Source organism: Physeter macrocephalus, chromosome 14 (genome assembly GCF_002837175.3).
Source record: "Physeter macrocephalus isolate SW-GA chromosome 14, ASM283717v5, whole genome shotgun sequence".
Classification (NCBI taxonomy): Eukaryota; Metazoa; Chordata; class Mammalia; order Artiodactyla; family Physeteridae; genus Physeter; species Physeter macrocephalus.
In genome coordinates this window covers 48,921,658-48,941,582 of record NC_041227.1, presented here as the reverse complement: position 1 = coordinate 48,941,582, position 19,925 = coordinate 48,921,658, and the positions used below count along the sequence as shown (strand labels likewise).

The 19,925-nt window shown below is 56.3% G+C and overlaps 1 protein-coding gene across 1 annotated transcript; it reads right to left on the bottom strand.

Annotated features, from left to right (window-relative positions):
• Positions 1-8,047: 8,047 nt before the first annotated feature.
• MMP25 (matrix metallopeptidase 25) lies at positions 8,048-18,136 on the bottom strand. Its single transcript, XM_007100137.3, has 10 exons — positions 18,047-18,136; positions 17,500-17,632; positions 15,900-16,035; positions 15,501-15,793; positions 10,545-10,721; positions 10,377-10,461; positions 10,128-10,210; positions 9,679-9,831; positions 9,344-9,601; positions 8,048-9,191 (listed from the first exon to the last, which is right to left on the bottom strand). Exons 1-10 carry the CDS (start codon positions 18,134-18,136, stop codon positions 8,941-8,943), a joined length of 1,659 nt encoding a protein of 552 aa, XP_007100199.2. The 3' UTR covers positions 8,048-8,940.
• Positions 18,137-19,925: the final 1,789 nt, after the last annotated feature.

Sequence of the window (19,925 nt, the reverse complement as noted above, 5' to 3'; positions counted from 1 at the left end):
GGCAAAGCTACTCTGTGAGCACGCCTGAGGCAGGAAGTCAGGGCTGGGTGGAGTGAGGTTGGAGAGATTGGGGGGAGGGGAATTTGGCCTCAGAGATGATGAGCATGGCTGGCCCTCAGGCCTTGGTCCCGGCTCGCCCAGTCTGCATTTGCAGGCCCAGGTGAGGGAGGCCACAGGCCCCGAGACCCCACTCCCACCCCTCCTACTCTGCCTTCCCTCCTGGCCCAGGATTGGGTGCACCCTCCCTGGCTCCTGGGGCTCTGATCTTTGGAGAAAGACCAAGGAGCTGTGAGGCCCCAGCTGGAGTGGTGAAGGCCCAAAGAGGGAGATCAGGAGAAGAAAAGAGGGGTCAGAGCCCCTCCCCGGAGCTCCCTGTGCCCCAGGAGTGTGCAATTACTGAGCACCTACTATGCCTCAGGCACCGCGATAAGCAATGCACTGGCCTGAGATGGTCCAGTCCTCACCATGAGTCAGTCCTTGACCAATGTCCCTAGTTACAGATTAGAGAGGCAGGTGGCTTGTCCTTGTTCACCCAGAACCAGGATCCCCACCTGGGTCCATCTGACCCACGAACTCTGCCTGTCACTACTGGGCCCCCAGCCTCCATCCCCACAGGCACTTCATTTGGTTCAATCAACTTTTATTAGGATTTCAGCACTACAGCGACAGGCAGATCAGACCTGGAGAAGGAAACCCATGTGGGGAGAGCTTGATGGGCAGGGTGGTGTCCTCCCTGAAGGACAGGAGGTGAGGGAGGTTGCAAGGATGGGTCAAGGGTGAGCAGGAGGGCAAAGGTCGCTTCAGAAGATTTTTACTGAGAAGGGGAAAATCAAATTGGCTTCTACATGAAGCCAATCTCCTCCCGGACCCTGTGGGGCTCCCTAGACCTAGATGAGGCTCTTGAAGACCTGCCCCACAGAGGAGAAGAAACGCTTCAACTCTCCCCAAATGGCCTCAACCGCACTGCACAAGGCCTGTAGGCCGGCAGCCACCTTCTGCCACAGGCAGGCAAGCACAACAAAAAACTTCCGCTTCAGCTCCTGCAGCCACTCTCAGAACTGCCTCAGCGTTCTGTCCCAAAAGCTCTTTCCCGGCTTCTGGTCCCCTGAATTGTCAGAGCCAGAGGGTCTCCTGGATTGTCAGTACCAGAGGGCCTCTGGATTCTACAACGGATTTCCTGCTGCACTTCACCAAGCATGGGGGTGAACTTCTGCAAGGATGGGAGGCTGTTCAGGGACCCCCCCTAGCGGGGATGTAGCCCCAGGTCCTGACCCTGGCTGAGGCCTCCAAGCCTTGTGAGAGTCTGGGACACAGAACCCCCAAATGGAAACTGTCTGCTTTCCTGCCAACAGCTCCATAGACACCAGGACTTTTACCAGAGGCTGGGCCTGGCCCCTCAATTCCCCTCGAGGCGTAAACCACCATGGTGAGGTGTACCTGCCTGTTGGCGTACTAGCCTCTGAGCCCGGCACCAGGCCCACGGGGCTCATCATCGTGAATTCAGGGCAGGGCTCTGGCCACTGTGTGCTGGGTGGGGAGGCCGGTGCCAGCAAGGCTGCACCTCCTGAGCTCTCAGGGGCCATCCCTCCAACCCCCACTCAGGGGAGCTATGTGCACACATGGCAGTGCCAACGGCGAGAGAGAGCAAGGTGGAGGGGAAGCAAGGGGCTGTGACAGTGGCTCATACTCACCAGTACATTGTTGTGAACTTCAGCATCCACAGCTTCAAGCAGGTTCTCACTGAGTTGGGCCTGGGGAGAGGAAGTGTGGAGGCTGCACACCTGCCCCTGCTGCTGAGGTCTGTGGTCCCCACTGTGGCCTCCCATGCATCCAGGTGAGTCCAAAGGGAGACAGCAACCCAGAGAACCTGGCTGATCCAACCCTGGGTGCTACTCTTTGGGGGAGGGGCAAGACCCAAACTCACCTCCAGCTTTGCTAGGACTGACTCGACCTGCTGGGAAAACAATGCTCCGTTTAAAATCCCCCCACCCTCTCTCACTTTCGGTCTCAAACCCCAAGCCCCAGCTTGGTTCTCATCTGTGCCCCCCTCACCACAAGGTGAGGGTTCAGCCCACGTGCCTGGGGACCAGGCATCTGACATCCCTGCCCTGCCATCAATTGCCCTCTGACTTGGACACCTCCCTCAGCATCCCTGGGCCTCTGTATCCCCCACCTGTGTACTCACCTGCCACACAGGTAGGAATTTTGTCCAGTGTAAGGACTGGGTGCTGAACTTTCACCTTCATCATCACCATCATCAGAAACCACCCACCACACTTAAACTGGGGAGGCAAGGGGAGTAGGGGCACACTGACCCACCTGTGTGTCTGCTTGGGGTTGACTTTGGAGGTCATCACAGAAGTCGTCCACACACTCATGCTGTGAAGAGAGACAGAGTTGGGACAAAGAGGCCTGGTCCTTCTCCCTCCTGTGTCTCAGGTGGGCCAGGACATTCTCAGCTTCACCCAGCAGAACCCAGGCCTCCTGCATCCCCCAACCATACATGGGGAAGAGGTTCTTACCATTTTGGCCCTCAGAGCAGCAATGTTATCTGGGACTCCCTGTGGAGGTAACAGTGACACTCAGGCTTATGTGACCTTGCCAACTCCCCCAGACCTGTTACACACACACACACACACACACACACACACACACACACACACACACGTAGGACCATTGTCACTGAGTGTGCAGGGTCAACCTGGTTCCCAGATCCCTAGCCCTCCATGGTCCCGGTGAGAGCTGAACAGGGAGGAATTGGCATTGTCCTCTCCTGTCTGAGGCTCTACCTGACCGCTGACCCTGCAGGCCCCCGGGGCCCCAGCCCCTCCCCACCAGACACTTGGCTCCACCATGGAGGTGGGAGGTGCCCCACAGACCCCTCACAAGACTCCACATTATGGTCCCAATCTGGCGCTGTCCACACTGCCTTCCAGCCCCTGGGTGGTCAGTGCCACTCACAGCGTGTGCAAGGCACCTGTCTGCACACTTTGTGTCAGCAGGGGCACCACCCTGTCAGCCCAGTGTCACACACAACGGGGCAGAAAAACACCTTGGGGGCCAGTGGGAACAATCTCCTGACCCTCTAAGCCTGACCACTCAGCCCTGGGTCATCCCGCAAAGACCACTCCCCGATCCCTGTGTTGCGTGGCCCAGAGCTCCCTGGTCTGGTCACCCTCAGAATTGAGGTGAGGGGAGTGGTATGGTCGGGGGAGGGGGGAAGGCACCCCAAAGGGGAAGAATAGACAGTGAGGCCAGTGCAGGCTTCAGCTGCTAATCCAGGCACCTGAGAAGAATATTTTTAAGTTTCTCGGAAAGCACTGCCCAGCCTCTACCCCCGGGTTTCCAGGGTGTAGACAGGGTCCAAGGGGATGGCTGATTCCTCTTACACTGCAGACCCTCCATTTCCAGCTCCCCTACGAGCATGTCCAGCCTAATTCCTAAAGTGACACCCTTGTCCCATAACTCCTCGGTGCTCCTGCACACACAGACACGCACACAGAGCTGCCCCCCATAACTGACCTCCCAGACAGGAATACCGGCCCACAGCAAGACCTGCTCCATAAAGGAAAGGGCTCAGAGCAAAAGAAAACTGTAGGGTCCTTTGTCCACAATTATGCAGAATTTCAGGACAGTGACAGGAGAGCATTCGAACAGGGTCATTGTGAGACGGCCCTGTTGATGGCACAGGTCACATGCCTTTGACCCTCTGCTTCCCCAGTGGCTCCCCCAGGGCCCAGGGAGGGTGGGACAGAGGCAGGTACATGTGGACCAGTCAGCAGGGGTGGGGGCTGGGCTGGTGGGGGTGGGGGACATGGGGGAAATGAGACTCCAGGGCCCAATCTCCCCCCCATCACTCCCTCTCACTCACTTTGGAGAAGCACATGGTGGCTCCGGGTTCTGCTGCTGTGACCTGGTGGGAGGAACAGGTGTGAGGAAAAGGGTTTCAGAGAAGCAGCCTGTCCCACCACCCTGGAAGGTCCTCTGGCTGCAGATCAGCCCCCTCCCCCAACTTTTGCTTCCCCTGAGCCAGTGACCTTGAGCTCCTCCAGCCAGAGCCCCAGCTGAGCTGTCTGCTGACCCCTGAGATCCACTGATTTAAGAGCAGGAGAGAGAGGGGCGGAGGAGGGTGGAGCCACCCTGGGGCAGGATGCAGGGTCAGCTGTGTGTGTTTGCGTCTGTGTGACAGAAACAGAGACAGAGAGGGGAAGAGACAGAAGGAAGGAAAGATGAGGCGACAGAGGTCTGAGGGGCCTGGATTGAGGAGGGCATGTCCCTTACACTCAGGGTCCCTGGCTGTTGCCCCTCCACCCTGAGCCAGGATGGGACTCTCTGAGCCCAGCATGGGCCTCACCCTTGACCCATCAGCTCAAGAGAGGGGACAGGCAGAGGGAAAGTCCAGACTTGAGACAGCAGGCTGAGGAATCTTCTGGAGCTCTGGAGAAGGACGTCACCCAGCTGCGGGTTAAGATATGGGGGATGCCCCTGAGCCCTCTGGCAGCCCCCCAGTCCAGAGCCACCATGGCAGGGCTCTCCTTGGCCCTATCTCTCACAGCCTGGCCTGCCTCCCAGCTGCAGCCACAGCCCCTCACAGCCCAGCATGGCCATGGCCTTGCTGACTGTATTAGTGACCCAGAGCTGCCATAACAAACTGCCACAGACCAGTGTCTAAACAGCACAAATTTGTTCTCTCCCGGTGGAGCCTAGAAGTTGAAATCAAGGTGTCTGCAGGCTTGGTTCCTCTGAGAGCCCTGAGGGAAGGATGTGTTCCAGACCTCTCTCCTAGGCGTGTAGACGGCCATCTCCATGTTTACATGGCATCCTCCGTAGACATGTATCTGTCTCCTAATTCTCTATTTTTATGAGGTCACCAGTCATACTGGATTAGGGCATACACTAAGGACTTCATTTTAACTTGATTCCCTCTGTAATGACCCATCTCCAGATAAGGTTGTATTCTGAGGTAGTGGAGGCTAGAACTTCACCATATGAATTTGGGGAAACACACTTTAACCTGTAATATCCTTGAAGAAGAAAAGGGTTCCTTAGGGGTCACTTGTGTGAGCCCAAGAGGGACAGACCTACAAGTCCCACTCCTTGGTGAAAGCCTCACTTGGGTTCACTGGCCCCAGCTAACATCCCCTGACCCTTAGGAGCCCATTCAATTGTCTGAAAACCCCCTTCCCCACCCAGGAAGTCCAGATCTTCCCTGAGCCATCTTTGAATTCCAGGGCAGGAGGGAGAGAAGGGAGCAGCTCCCGCTTCAGCTGCAAGTTGTATTTCTGGTTTCATCTCTGGAAACCTGGCTCCCTGAGACGTGGCACTCGGCCCCTCCATGTCTGTCTCATGAAGGCCACCATCTGAAGGCATTTTGTGTTTCATCATGGACTGAGCCATTTTCTTTAGAGCTTTAGTGAGATATAATTCACATACCATACAATTCACCCAGGAAAGTGCCCAATTCAATGCACAGAACTGTTCAACCATCACTACCACAATCAATTTCAGAGCATTTTCATCACCTCAAAAAGCCATTCTGGGGGTCTATCCTGGCGGTCCAGTGGTTAGGACTCCATGCTTCCACTGCAGGGGCATGGGTTCCATCCCTAGTCGGATCCCCTCATGCCATGCTGCTCAGCTAGAAAAAAAACAAAAAGCCATTCTGCACCCCTAAGCCATCATCCTCCAGTGCCCGCTACCAGGCAACCACTAATCTGTCTCTATAGATTTGCCTATTCTCGACATTTCATATAAACGGACTCATACAGTATGTGACCATTTGTGTCTGGCTTCTTTCACTCGGTATAGTGTTTTCAGTTCCTCCATGTGGCAACGTGTACCAGGACTTCATTCCTTTTTATGGCTGCACAACATTCCACAGTAAGGATGGACCACATTTTGTTTCTCCATTCATCCACTGATGGACTTTTGGGTTGTTTCCACCTTCTGGCTATTATGAATAATGTTGCTATGTACATTCATGTACAAGTTTCTGTGTGGACATGCTTTTTCTCATGAATTCCACCTAGGAGTAGAATGGCTGGGTCATACAGTAATTATGTTTTTAACTTTTTGAGGTACCACCAGACTATTTTCCAAAATGACAAATCATTCAACATTCCCAGCAGTAATGTATCAAACTTCCACACATCCTATCAACACTTACTATTATGTCTTTTTGATTCTAGGCATCCTAGTGGGTATGAAGTGGTATCTCACTCTGATTTTTATTTTCATTTCCCTGATGATTAAGGATGTTGAGCATCTTTTCATGTGCTTATGGGCCATTTGTACGTCTTCCTCGGAGAAATGTATACACTGATCCTTTGCCCATTTTTATTTTTTATTTTATTTAATGATTTTTTAAATAGTAGGTTTTATTTTTTTAATTAAATATTTATTTATTTATTTGGCTGCTCTGGGTCTTGCGGCATGAGGGATCTTTTTTGCAGCATGAGGAATCTCTAGTTGAGGCATGCTTGTGGGATCTAGTTCCCTGACTAGGGATTGAACCAGGGCCTCTTGCATTGGGAGCATGGAGTCTTAGCCACTGGACCACCAGGGAAGTCCCTTTGCCCATTTTTAAATTGAGTTATTTGTCTTTTTATTGTTAAGTTGTCAGGGTAGTGTATATATGTTGGATAAAAGTCCTTTATCAGATATATCATTTGCAAAAAATTTTTCCCTATTCTTTTCACTTTTCTTAATTATTTTAAGAATGTATTGTACGTGAAATAAAACACATGTCGCATACCCTTTACCATCATCACCATTTTAAGTGCACGTTTCTGAGGCATCAGATATATTCACCTTCTCGTGGAGCCATCACCACCATCCCAATAACTTTTCGTCTTGTAAAACCAAAATTCCTCAACCATGAAATTCTCACTCCCCATCCCCTCCCACTGCCCCTGGCACCAACATCCACCTCGGTCCCTGAGTTGTTGACTCCAGAGCCCCCATTGGGTGGAATCCTGCAGTGTTTGCTGCAGGGTCATTTTGGAAGAGCTGACTTGCAGTCTGAAGCTCTGCCTGTTTACACCTAAAGAATCTGCATTTAGCGAGAGAGTGTATGAAGAAGGGGGTGTACAAGGGACAAGGGTGTCTGGAGTGACTTTTCACTTTTCTGATGGTCTCCTTTGAAACACAAAAGTTTTACATTTTTATTATGGGACTGTACTGTTCTTTAAATAATATAATTCAATTTAATGTGGCAGTTTTGTGTGGCAGACTTAATGAAGTCTTAAAGGCTGGAGAAGTTTCCATTGTAGCAGTGAAAGCAGCCTCAAATTTCACATGGGACATCCCTCCTCTGGGCTCCCTTCAACCAACTTTTGGGTTCCTCCTCCCATTCATTCTCATCCATCCTGTCTCCCATCAACGCTGGATTCCAACCTCTTTCAAATCAGAGTGATTTGGGTCTGTCAAGTTCCTGCCACCGAACTTCACCCCAGCTCCATCAGTGCTCAGAAGAAACAAAGGGCTTTCTCTCCCATCATTTTTTATGGTCCTCCTGGTGGGGCTGACAAGCTCTTCAAATACAAGTTTCCTCCTCATACTTCACAAGGATCCTAACAGAGGCCCAGATGGCTTTCTGGTGGCCTTGAATTCTCAGGTCCCAGGCTGGTTGAAGACACCTGGCTGTAGCCCTCCTACTGGTCTGCTGCTCGTGACCAAGGTGGGCAACATCCTCACTGGCCTCAGCTCTGGGCAGCACTGTGGGGCCGCTGAAGCTGGGTACCAACCAAAGAAGTGGCCGCTAAGTGACTCCACACATGGGGGGTGGACCTCTCTCAACCAAGGCCATCAGCTGGGCTTTGTAGACAACAGGAAAGGGTTGGCCCCTGGGAAAGAGAACATGGCAGAGACACAGAAAAGCCACAAAGCAGGGACACAGAAATGACAGCTGCTGGCCCAGCTCCCTTGCCCAGAGGGGCCACCCCCACCCCCACCCCAGCTTGTTCAAATGCAGATTCATGGCCCCAGCCCCAGAGTGAGCATTCAGAGTGAGGGCATTGAATCTGCATTTTTAAGTTTAGTGGGTCATTCTGTTGTGGAATATTCCAAAAGCATAGTTGCAGAGGCACTGATTTAGATCCTGAATTCTGTGGAGAGTGGGCGGGGGGGGGAGGTTGCAGTGGGGTCAATGAGGTGGCCCAGGTTCCACCCACTCATCACCCAGGAAAGCTGAGGAGCCAGTGACCCTGGACTGAGAGGGGATCAGTCCACTGTCTTTCCACCAGCATAGAGCTGATGGAGCCAAGCAGTTCAGAAGGAGGTGGCAGAGGCTCAGGTGTGGAGGTGGAGAGAGGTGTTTTAGGGACAGGATGGTGTCCTATTGAACGCAGGCATTTCTGATACCAGCGTGGTGACCAGAAAGAAGGTCCACTGGGGTGGGATTCTGGAGTATCATCCATGTGGCCACTGATGTCACCCAGAACTTGGGACACTGGTGCTCAGGGGTGGTCTCAGGGCTGGGTTTGGGGTCCCCACCAATATGGCTTGACTGGGACTTCATGGAAGCAGGACAGGGTGAGAAACGTCAGAGCAGCGGGTGGAGAGCTGGCCTGGGGTTCAGCATCCCAGGCAGGCCTGTCCTGTAAAGACCCGAACAGCTTGGGACAGCTGCTGTTGCCAGGCGGGTCCAGGGCTGCGTGAGTCAGCCGGCTGAGCTCCGGGAAAGGCTAGGTATTCCGGGAAAAGAAGAGTCCTGCGGGGTCGAAGCCAGGCCGGAGTCCGGGTTGCCAGGGGAGGGGGAGGAGAGAACTAGGAGGCCAAATACGTGGGGCATTCAGTGCCAGGGCTAGTCCACCCCTTGGCCTCCCTAGGGCTTAACTCCACCCGCATCCGTCCAGGTGCATCCTCGCTGAGCTCCGCCCCCGGGGACAGAGGGCCCGCGGTGGAAGATCCGATCCCTTCCGTGTGGCGGGCGGTCCCCCCTCAGCGGGAGGCGAAGCCCCCCACCAGCAGGGGCAGAAGGGACAGCAGGGGGGGCACGGACGGCCGCCCTGCCGCCTGACTGATCTCGCACTGACAGTCGCAGGCTCCTGGCTTAAGGGTCGCTTTGGGGGATCTGGGGGCGGGGCAGTCCAGAAACTTAGGGCCCATTGGTTGGGGGGAGTCCTGCTCGGCTTTGACGCTGCCCTTGGGGAAGCGCCAGTAGTGGGCGCCCTTGAAGAAGTAGGTGTCACCTGCGGGGAGGGAGCAGATGCTTCAGGGGCTGGTCCAGGCCTGCCCCTCCCCCCTCCCCCCGTGCGGCTTCTCTCCCCAGGGCTCTCCAAACCCCCGGGACGTCCTCTAGCTCTCCATCCCTCGGCCTCTCCCCGCGGGCGCTCTCTCCCACCTGTGTTGCTGACGGTGACGTCGTCGGGGGCATGCGGTGCCCCCTCCCAGAGGCTCAGGTCGCGCGGGTAGCCTGGGTCCGGGCGCGCTGCCGCCTCGTCGTACCGCCAGTACCGCCTGCCCCGGATCAGGTAGGTCTTCCCGTTCAGCGGCCAAGAAAACACGGCGTCCACCTCCTCCCCCGGGGGCAGCCCCAGCTCCGTGAGCGGCCGCGCGGCGCCCTCCAGCTGCCGGTCCTGGAACACCCAGAACTGCGGACCTGAGTGGGTGGGAGGGAGGGGCAGGTGAGCGGCGCTGCGCATGCCCGGAGCCAGCCACGCCTAGAGCCCCACTCACCGCTGAAGAGAAGGATCCGGCCGTCCGGATGCCGGGCGTAGGCGGCGTGGATGACCTTCATCTGGGCCGGCAGCCCCTCCCAGAAGCGGTGGAGTCGGGCGGGCCGGGGGGACACCAGCTGTCCCGAGGGCTGGAGGCGCCAGAACCACGGGCCTACAGGGGAAGAAGGGGTGGGCATGTGGGCGTGACATGAGACGGCAGGAGGTCTCCTCCCCCACCCCCCAGTGTGTGGCTCGAACACTGCGCTAGGTTTCCCCTCCCACCGCAGGGTGGGCAGGTCCATCTGAAAATCAAGGCTGCAGTGGCTCTAGGGTGACCGGCTGGTCCAGGGCTTTCCCCTTTTTAGCACTGAAAGTCCCGCATCCCTGCGAACCTCACAGCCCCGGCGGGTCACTCTAAGTGGGTAGGAAGCCAACTATATGGGGTCGGGGAGGTCCGAAGTCACTTACCTTTGAAGAAGAAAGTTTCGCCTCGGATGTTGGCAATGGCGTCAAAATGGCCATCACATCGATCAGGAACGGGTTGGGAGGGGCTGGGAAGGAAAAGAGAGGTGAACAGAGAGGGTTGGGGGGCCCCTCTCCCTTTACTTAACCTGGACGGCATCCTACAAGGCAGGGACTCTTACCTGCCCATCTCGTGGAGGAGGACCCTGAGGTTAGGGAGCTCACCCAAGGCCTCACAGCAGGAGAGATACTCACCTGTCCGGGGGCAGGGCAGGGGGCTGGGGAGGAGGAGCCAAGGGTTTCCTTGTGGGCTTGTCAAGTGGGGTTTGGGGTGCTTTCCCTGTGGAGAAACGGTTAGAGAGCGCTGAGTCCCCTGACCCTGCTGCAGAGGCTACCCGGCGAGCGCCCCATCGCTCCTTGTACCGTAGAGATGTTGCAGGCCTTCGAGGTCGTCCTGGGACAGGTGGTACTCGGTGGGGTTGCCCACCGGGCCCTGGTAAAAGGGCCTCATGATGGAGTCGGGCGCTGAGGAGTGGCCCAGGCCCAAGGAGTGGCCAAACTCATGAACAGCCACAGCAAACAGGTCCGTCCCCTCGCCATCTGCGGAGGGAGGGAGAATGGGCTGGAGCTGTGCCCCACCCCCACCCCTAGCACCCCCAGGCCCCGGGGAATGGGACCTTCTGCTGGGCAGAAACAGCCAGGAGACCTTCAGAGGTGGCCATGGCCTCCTCTGCCCAGACAACCCCATCCCCCAGCCATTTTATCCTTCCTCTCTGCGTTCACTTATTTGGTAAATGTTCTTGAGTAGCCTTGTTTGGCAGTGCTAGATACTGGGGTGCCGGTCTGAAAAGACCCACAGAGCAGGTTGGGGGAAGAGCAGGAGGAAACAGTGTGGATAGAGGAAGGAGCAGCTTTACACTGATGAAGCCCCTTCCCCCAAGAAGGCAGCATACAGAAATATTCTGGGGGAATCAGGAGCCTCAGGGTGTGTGCAGTTCTCTTAAGGGAGCCCCAGCCCTTGGAGTACCCTTCTTACAGCTCCAGTCTGTTGGCAGAGGCCCCCCCACCCCTCCTCACCCTTCCCACTCCCACCTATGGGGAATGTTGGTCAGACTCCATGGCCCCACTCCCGCCCCATGGTCCGCCGCCCCAGGTCCATCCCCCCCCCCGCAGTGCCCACAACCCCTCAGTCCTCTATTTCCCCTCCCCCATCTCCCTCTCCCACAGCCTCCACCCCCACCCCCACCCGCAGGGGTCCTAGCCCTCCTCACCCTTCCCACTCCCACCTATGGGGAATGTTGGTCAGACTCCATGGCCCCACTCCCGCCCCATGGTCCGCCGCCCCAGGTCCATCCCCCCCCCCGCAGTGCCCACAACCCCTCAGTCCTCTATTTCCCCTCCCCCATCTCCCTCTCCCACAGCCTCCACCCCCACCCCCACCCGAAGGGGTCCTCGCCTTCCCTCCCCACCACTGCAGACTTCATCCCTCTCAGAACACGAAGCTCCAGCAGGCACTCTCCAATCACAGCCTGCTAGCCCTGGCGCCCAGCCTCTCTGACCACAGAAGCCTCTTCCTTGGGGACACAGCCCAGACACCAGGACCGAGCCTCTCCACACTCCCAGCTGCTGGTCAAACCCCAGCGCCTCATCGATTCCTGAGCCAGTGAGAGGCCAAGGAAGGACAGAGACAGCAAGAGAGGCAAGCAGCCCCGCCTGGAGGTACGGATTTCCCCAGATGTTGATCTACTTCATGGAAATTTCTAACTAGAGTGAGCAGTGTTGCACATGGGTTTATTGGAAGTAACCTGGTGAACTGAAAAGCAAATTTCTCTCCACCCCTCAAGGCCACTAGGCGAGAATCTAAGGATGAAATGAGTGAGTCATACGCAGAGTAGCAAACACTTGTCCGCATTTACTTTTCACAAACCTCTACCTCCTATCCCCATTTTACAAGTGAGGAAACTGAGGCACAGAGAGGTCAAGTTAAATGACAGAACTGGTACCCTGGCTGTGCTGTCCTGCAGCTCAGCAGTGATTTCAGATGTCTTGGTCAAACTCATAAGTAATGATGAATTCCCATGTTGATTGTGGATTTTCTCATTGCACTGAGTGCTTTTTCTAAGAAATTGGAGGACAGGACATTTGGTGTCTTAATTGGATAGATCTTTTTCATATCTCACCACTCCCGCCCCACCCCACCTTGCCTCTCCTTTGGCCGCACCCCTTTCTTGCACCCTTCTCACGCTATTCAGCTGGGGAAATTACACAACCATGCAGATCCAGCTACATGAGACTCGCGGTGCCCATCTCTGGGGGTCCTCGGCACCTCCTCTCATCCTTGCCCACAGCCTCAGCAGGCAGCTCCTTTGCTCTCTCCACTCAGCTTCAATTCCAGACTTATAGCCCCTTCAGCCGCTACCCAGCCCCAGCCCCAGCCCCAGCTCCCAACTCTTAGATGAGAAATGCTGACAAATGCATTTCCTATTTCATCAAGACAGGCCGCGGATGTAATCTGTAACTTCCTGTGCATCGGGCACGAGCTTCATCTCCCCCAGCTCACCTCCTGCCTCTTGCCATGCCCTGGGCGGAGGTCCTTGCCTCACTCACCTCCTCCAGGACAAGGACAATGCCCCACCCATCCGTTCATCACTGCATTCATGCATGCATATATCCAGCTGTCCATCCATCCATCTGTGTGTCCATTCATCCATCCATTAATCCACGATCCATGCACCCATCCCCCACCCCTTTCTTTCTATTGGCTCATCCACTGTCCCTGAGTGCTCAAGACTCCCTCATCCTAAGACACCCCCTGGACCTGTCTGCCCCCCATCCATGTCCCTTCCCCCTCCCCAACAAGTTCTCTGGTCAGTGGTCTGAACTCAGCCTTCAGTTCCTCAGCTCCTCTCATGCCTCTGTGGTCTAGATTCTCCCGCCACCCACCAAGCCTGTGGGCACTAAGGTCACGTTGTCCCCAGAGGGCCAGATCCAGGCATAAATAACTTACTGGATGATTTGCTGCCCTGCTCACTCCTGTCCACTTCCTCCTTTGCTTTTGTTCTTGGTCACCTTTCAGCCTGGTTTTTCTCCATTTCCTTTCATTCCTCCTTCCCTGCCACCTCCTCTTAATTGTGGGACACCCCACAGTGCTGAACTTGATCTTCACATTCTACATTCTCCTGGAACCTTACCCCCAAGTATTGCCAACTCTCAAATCTGCCACCAGACCCAGCTCATAGCAGCTGGCAGTGAACAGACTGCCCTGTGCTGAGAGCTGTAGGTGAATTATTCGTCTAATCTGCAAGCCCATGGGACAAGCACATACTATTATTATCCCCATTTCTCAGATGAGGAAACTGAGCACATTGAGGTCAAGTAACTGATACATGCAGCAGGCAAAGGAACCCTGGCTCGAGTTCCACTTCAACCCAGAGATCTTAAATGCTGCATTACACAGCCTCCCTATGGTGGATTTGTCTATCTATGCGATCTGCACCTCACCAAATCCTCTACAAAGCCTGTGTGCCCATCCTCCGGCTGTCCCCTTCCCCAGGAAATGGCTCTCCCTCCTGGCCCAGCCTCCCCTTCCCCAAGCAGTCTGCAGCCAGTGACTGATAGATGTGGGGGGTGGGGGGCTGGAAGAGCTGGGCCCTCTTCCTCCAGGCAAAACCAACCCTGTGGCATTATTTATGCTCCAGTGTTCCCTGCGGGGTCAGGCTCCTGTCCAGCTGAGACCACATCCTTGCTTAGCTTCTTTCCCCAGTCCTCTCCTGCTTCCCTTTCCCCTGAGAACATGCCCCTAAAAACTGCTTGCACAAGAATTTTCCTCTCAAGCTCCAGTTCTGGGGAACCTGACCTAAGTTGGAGGAATCCAAATTCTAGTGCAAGATACCCAACCACTAACGCACCACCTGCACTGACCAGCCAACCAGCACTGCAAGCACACATCCCAACCTGAACTCACCCCTGCCTTCCTGAGTCTGCTCCTACTCCTCCCCCACTTCCCACCTGCATTAACAGGACACCATCCTCCAGGGGCCTTGAGCCAGAAACCTGGCTGGTACCCAACCATCCTCACCCCCCTTTGCCCCCAGAACCCAGTCAGATCCCAATCTGCCCATCCTGACTAGACACCCCTCAGAGCTGCCCACTGCCCTCTGCCCCCACTCCCATCCCCTCCACCATCTCTCACCTGGACCCCAAGATAGTTTCCTGCCTCCCTGTCCCTATCTTGCCCCCCAACGGCAGCCAGTGGTATTTCTAGAACGCAAAACCTTCCACAGTTCCCACTGCCTTCAGAATCCTATCATCCAGACCCCGCCATGTGCTGTCCAAAACCCCTCGTGCTGTGAGACCTGCCCTCCAGCCTCTGCAGTCCCCTCCCAACACCATATTTTTGCCTTCCAGCCCCGAATGTCCCAGGCTGTTTCTCCCCCCAGTGCTCCCACCCCTGACTCCCCTGGCCTCAGAGAGCTCACTGGCTTGTGCTTTCTTATGTGTCCCCTCTCCCCCCCCCCACCCCCCCCCACCCTGCATACGTCGGGAGAGTGGGACCTCGGGCACTAGTTGGCACTCAGTATATATGTGTGGAACAAACAAAGTCACCACTTCCAGGAAGTCCCTGGCACTCAAGAGCTTTGGATCAGCCTTCCTTTGAGCACCCCCAGGCTTGAGGACATCCTCTGTTGTGATTCCCCGTGGTTGTGTCACCATGTGTAGCAATTGCCAGTTACTCTTCTGACTTAGCTGCTGGCAGAGCTGTGTTTTTGCCCCTTTACGTCATTAGCCCCACCTTGGAGCTGAGCATCTAACAGGACTCTGTGATGGGCAATTTTCTGTGTTAACTTGGCCAGACTATTGTGCCCCGATGCTTGATCAAACACCAGTCTAGATATTGTTGTGGAGGTTATTCTACAGACATGGATAACATCTATATTCAATTGACAGTAAGTAGAGCAGATCACCCTCCATAGCCTGGGTGGGCCTCGTCTAATCAGTTGAAGGCGTTAAGAACGAAAACTCAGGTTTCCTGGAGAAGAAGGAATTCTGCCTCAAAGACTGCAACATTGAAATCCTGCCTGGGTTTCCAGCTGGCTTGTTCTGCAAATACCAGACTCAAAAGTGCACCATCAAGTCACCTGAATTTCTAGCTTGCAGGCCTGCCTTACAGATTTTGGGCTTACAGCCTCTGCAATCCTGTGAGCCAATTCCTTAAAATAAATCACTTTCTACACACACACACACACACACACCTGACTGGTTCTATTTCTCTGGAGAAGCCCAACTGATACAGCCTCCATAAATAAAGGTAATTTAAACTTAATTCTTAAGGAGAGACAGATCTGGGAAGAGGATCTCTCAGAAGAGGGGAGATTGTACCTTTTGACCCAAAAGTCCAGGTCTCCTCATCATCGAAGTGAGTGTCCCCAGAGATGGAGTGCTCCCCAGGGAAGAAGGCATGGGCGAGGGTGCCCCCCTGCCCGTCGAAGGGGTAACTGTCCTGGTGATAGGCCCGGGCAAAGTCGATGAGGATATCAGCCTCCATCGGGCCCTGAGAACCCACTTCCTGGAATTCGAGGCCTGACTCAACACCCCAGGTGGTCAAGGCATGGTGCATGAGGGTCCGCACTGTCTCCTGGCTCAGCACTGAGCCCTGGGGGAAGGAGTTTACCCTGGAAAGAGGAGGGACGAGTGAGGGGGGCCAAGGACAGAGAAGGCAGCCACTCAATCGAAGCTGGGTCAGGCAGGCCCAGGGTGGGAGAGGGCGCCAGGACCTACCTCCACGTCAGGGTTCGCTTCTTCCACACACTGCCACTCAGAGCATACCGGCGGCGCCGCCTGACCAGCCCCGCCGCCCCCAGCACATCAGGCAGGGAGCAGCGGGGCTTATGCATGGTGGCCACTGTCACAGGGTCTGGGGGAGAGGTTGTGGCAGAGGAGGGTCACCAGTAGGCACCAGCTCACTTTCTCCATGGGGAAATTGAGTCTCATAGTACTTCAAACACTTGCCCAAGAAGGCCCCACATCTTCAATTGGAACCCAGGCCATCTAATTCTGGAAGCCAGCTCATACCAGACTATGACACTGCCCTTCTGGGTAGTATCACCCTCTGCACGGTCCTGCATGGACTCAGAGTCTCAGGCCAGGATCTGGGCATCCTGCTTCCCTGAGCCCTGGCCGCTGGCCTCTAGAGAAAGGAACCCTGGGGGTGCAGTGAGAACTCCTCTCTTGGAGGCTGGAACCCCCTGGGAGGTTGCCCATACCTCACACGCTAGCTCCCAAGTCCCCATCACATCCAGATAAAGTTGAAAGTCCCCAGGCCAGCTGGGTCTCTGGTCTCCTGTGGCAAGCCCCTCCTAGGTCAGATCTCCTGGAATCCCCTTTACCAGCTTGGCTCCATCGCCAGCCATCCCCTCACTCCAAGTGAAGGTTGAGGTGAAAAAGAGCAATTGAGCACATCCTGTTGCCAAAAGAGTCCTACCTCCCCTCGTAGCTGGACAGGACCCCTCCACCTCTCTCTTCCTTTCATTTAAACCAACAGACGAGCCTCTCAGCTCTACCTCCAAAATACACACCCTGGATTCAGCTGCGTCTCATCACATCGTTGCCTGAACACTATGTGCCTCCTTCCTGGTCTGGGTGCTCCCCACCCTCCATTCTCCAGCAGTAAGCAGAGGAAGCTTAAAATTGCAAATCACATCAAGTTGCCTCTCTCCCTCAAACCTGCTCAGGGTTTCTTATCACACTTGAAATCAAACCGAAACACCTTGCACGGCCCCTGATCAGGCTCTTGTTTAGCTCATCACTCCTCCTTTCATTACAGGCATGGAAGCCAGTGTCTGCCACAGGGCCTTTGCACTTGCCTGGGACACTCTTTTCCCACATCTTCCCATGGCTGTTTCCTCCTCTTTGTGTCCTACAAATTCTTCAAGTCATATGAACTCCTCCCAACTCATATGACATCTTTCAGAGGGGCCTGCCCTGCCCAGACCAGCTCCCTGAATACCATTAGCATTTTATTTTCATCAGAACGCTCACCACTATCTGAAATTAGTTTGCATATTTCTGTTCTTGATCTGTATGTGTCTCCGTCTAGAATGTTAGGTCCGTGAGAGCAGGGACCTCATCTACCTTGTTCACCACTATACCAGCGGAGCCTGAAATGACCTCACATGTCATTTATCAAGAAGAGATTCCTGATAAATATTTACTGAAAGAGGAATATCTTAGAACCTCCGAGTTGGGACCTGAGATCAGCATTTCATAGCGCCCGTGATTCAGATACACGGGAGGTTTAGAAACTGCAGCTGGTCGGGTGGGCAACAACGGTCAGGCTGGGTGCGGAGGCTGGGCTGGGGGAGGGGTGAGGGCCACATACCCAGGACGCCTGTCTCCGGCAGACCCGCAAACCTCTGCATGACCTTGATCGCATCCTGCAGCTTTGCAGGGCTCTGCAGCTGGGCCTGGGCAGGGTGAGGTGGCGGCAGGTAGCCATAGCGGGTCAGCCAGTCCTAGACCAGAGGAGGGAACAGGGGAAGCAGGAAAGGTCGAAGAAACGGGACTTTCCCTTCCCTCCACCATCCTGGAAGCCCCACCTCTCACCAGACATGGATAGTCCAGAGTCCTCAGCCCCGGGTACTGGCCTGCTCCCCATCTCAAGGTACAGGCGCTCCAGCCCTGGGTTGGCCCTTGTTCATCTGTTCCCAAGAGTCCCCACCTCCCCACTCTAGCCCCTTTCCAGATTTCCAAATTCGGGCCCCAAACCTCCTGACGGATCCAATAATTCGGGTCCCCTATCTCCATCCCCGGTCACTCTTTGGACATTTGAACCGCCCCCAGCTTCCTCTGAACCCGGGAGTCCAGGCCCCGGCTTCCCTCTCCCAGCCTCCCTGCAGGTCCAGGAGTCCGCGAACCCCGACACTCACCACGCCCAGGCTCACGTCCTGCGCGGAGGGCTCCCGGGCGCGCGCGGGCGGCGGCAGCAGCGGGAGCAACAGCGCCAGGAGCCGCAGCATGGCGCGGTCCTGCCCTGACAGCCGGCGGAGCTCGAGGGGACCTGACCCGCGCCGCCCTGGGGATCCGAGGGAGGAGATCAGAGGCTCATGGGACCCGGCGCGGGATACGAGGAGTGGGCGAGGGGATGGGGGGCCGCTCGGGGATCCGGGACCCTGGGAGGCACGATGGAGGGGGCACAGGGGCGTCCAGCGGAGGGCCGGCAAAGTTGAGAGGGGGCGGCAAGGGGGCGGAAGCTCGGGCTCCGGGTCCGCGACGGCCGCCTCTCGGGGATGCGGGCTGGTCCGGTCCGCGCCGACGGCCCCTCCTCCGGACTGGAGCGGCGGGCGGGGAGGGGAGGGTCAGGCGCTGCCCACTAGGCGAAGACGGCGCAGCAGGGGAAAGGGCCGGATCTTCAGTCTTCCAGCGAGACGAGGCGGGCCGGGTGGTGACGCAGTACCCCTCCCGGACCCAGGACCTCTCCTCCGAGCGCTTCAGAGAGCGCGGGGCGCGGCCCCAGCCCTGGCCGCAAGTTTCTCTTCCCAGATCCCGGCTCCGGTGGGACTCCCCAGAGCGCCGGTCGCTTCTGCTTTCTCAGATCCGCGAAGCCGGGCCCGGGGGAGGGGCGGCTCGGGGTCCTCCCCTTCCCCCAGCCGCCCTTCCCGGAGACCCCAGGACGCTCGGCCGGCCAAGCGCAGGGGGGATTTCCGGGCGGCGGGAGGCTGGGCCGCTTCCCCCTCCGCGGGGCCCTGGCACGCCCCCAGCCCATCTCCGCCCGCGGCCCCCGTGTGCGCGCGTGCGGCCGCCTGTGGTCACCGAATTCATTCCCCCAAACACGTGGGCTGCGCGGGTCTCTGCTTCCTACGCGGTGGTCGTAGCAACTCTAGATCCCAGACCCGGGGGCTACTTCGGGGCAGGTACTCGGCATTTAAAAATCCAGTAATATCCTCGCAGGAGCTGGAGCGCCGGCCCCGGCCCGGGAGCGCAGGGCGGAGGAGGGGGTGAATAGGAGGAGATCCCGGAGGCGCAGCCGCCCCTCACGCCCCCCGGGGAGCCGGGTGCTGGGAGGCCAAGCAGCTGGAGAAGGATGAAGAGGAAGGTGGGGGTAGACTTCCTGGCGAGGGCGGGTGAGTGAAAGAGCTCAGTCTGTGGCGCAAGCAGGGCAGCCACAGGACCCCATGTGTGTTTTAAACAAAATAAATAGTGAGCAGGATTAGCAAGCTAGAGATGCAAACTAAAACACTGAGATCCTGTGCTGATCCGCTGGGGCTGCCATAACAAAAACTACCACAGACCAGGTGGCCTGAACAACGTGAGAAATTTATTTCCTGACAGTTCTGGAGGCCGGAAGTCCAAGATCAAGGTGCAGGCAACGTCGATTTTTCCAGCCTTCTCTCCTCACCTTGCAGGTGGCTGTTTTGTCCCTGTGTCCTCACGTGGTTTTTCCTCTATGCCCACGCAGCCCTGGTGTCTCTTTGTGGTCCATATCCCCTCTTCTCATAAACACACCAGTCACGGGCTTCCCTGGTGGCGCAGTGGTTGAGGGTCTGCCTGCTGGTGCAGGGGACTCGGGTTCGTGCCCCGGTCCGCGAGGATCCCACGTGCCGCGTAGCGGCTGGGCCCGTGAGCCATGGCTGCTGAGCCTGCGCGTCCGGAGCCTGTGCTCCGCAACGGGAGAGGACGCAACAGTGAGAGGCCCGCGTACCGCAAAAAAAAAAAAAAAAAAAAAAAAAGACACCAGTCACATTGGATGAGGGCCCACCCTAATGGCCTCATTTTACCTTAATCACCTCTTTAAAGGCCTATCTCCAA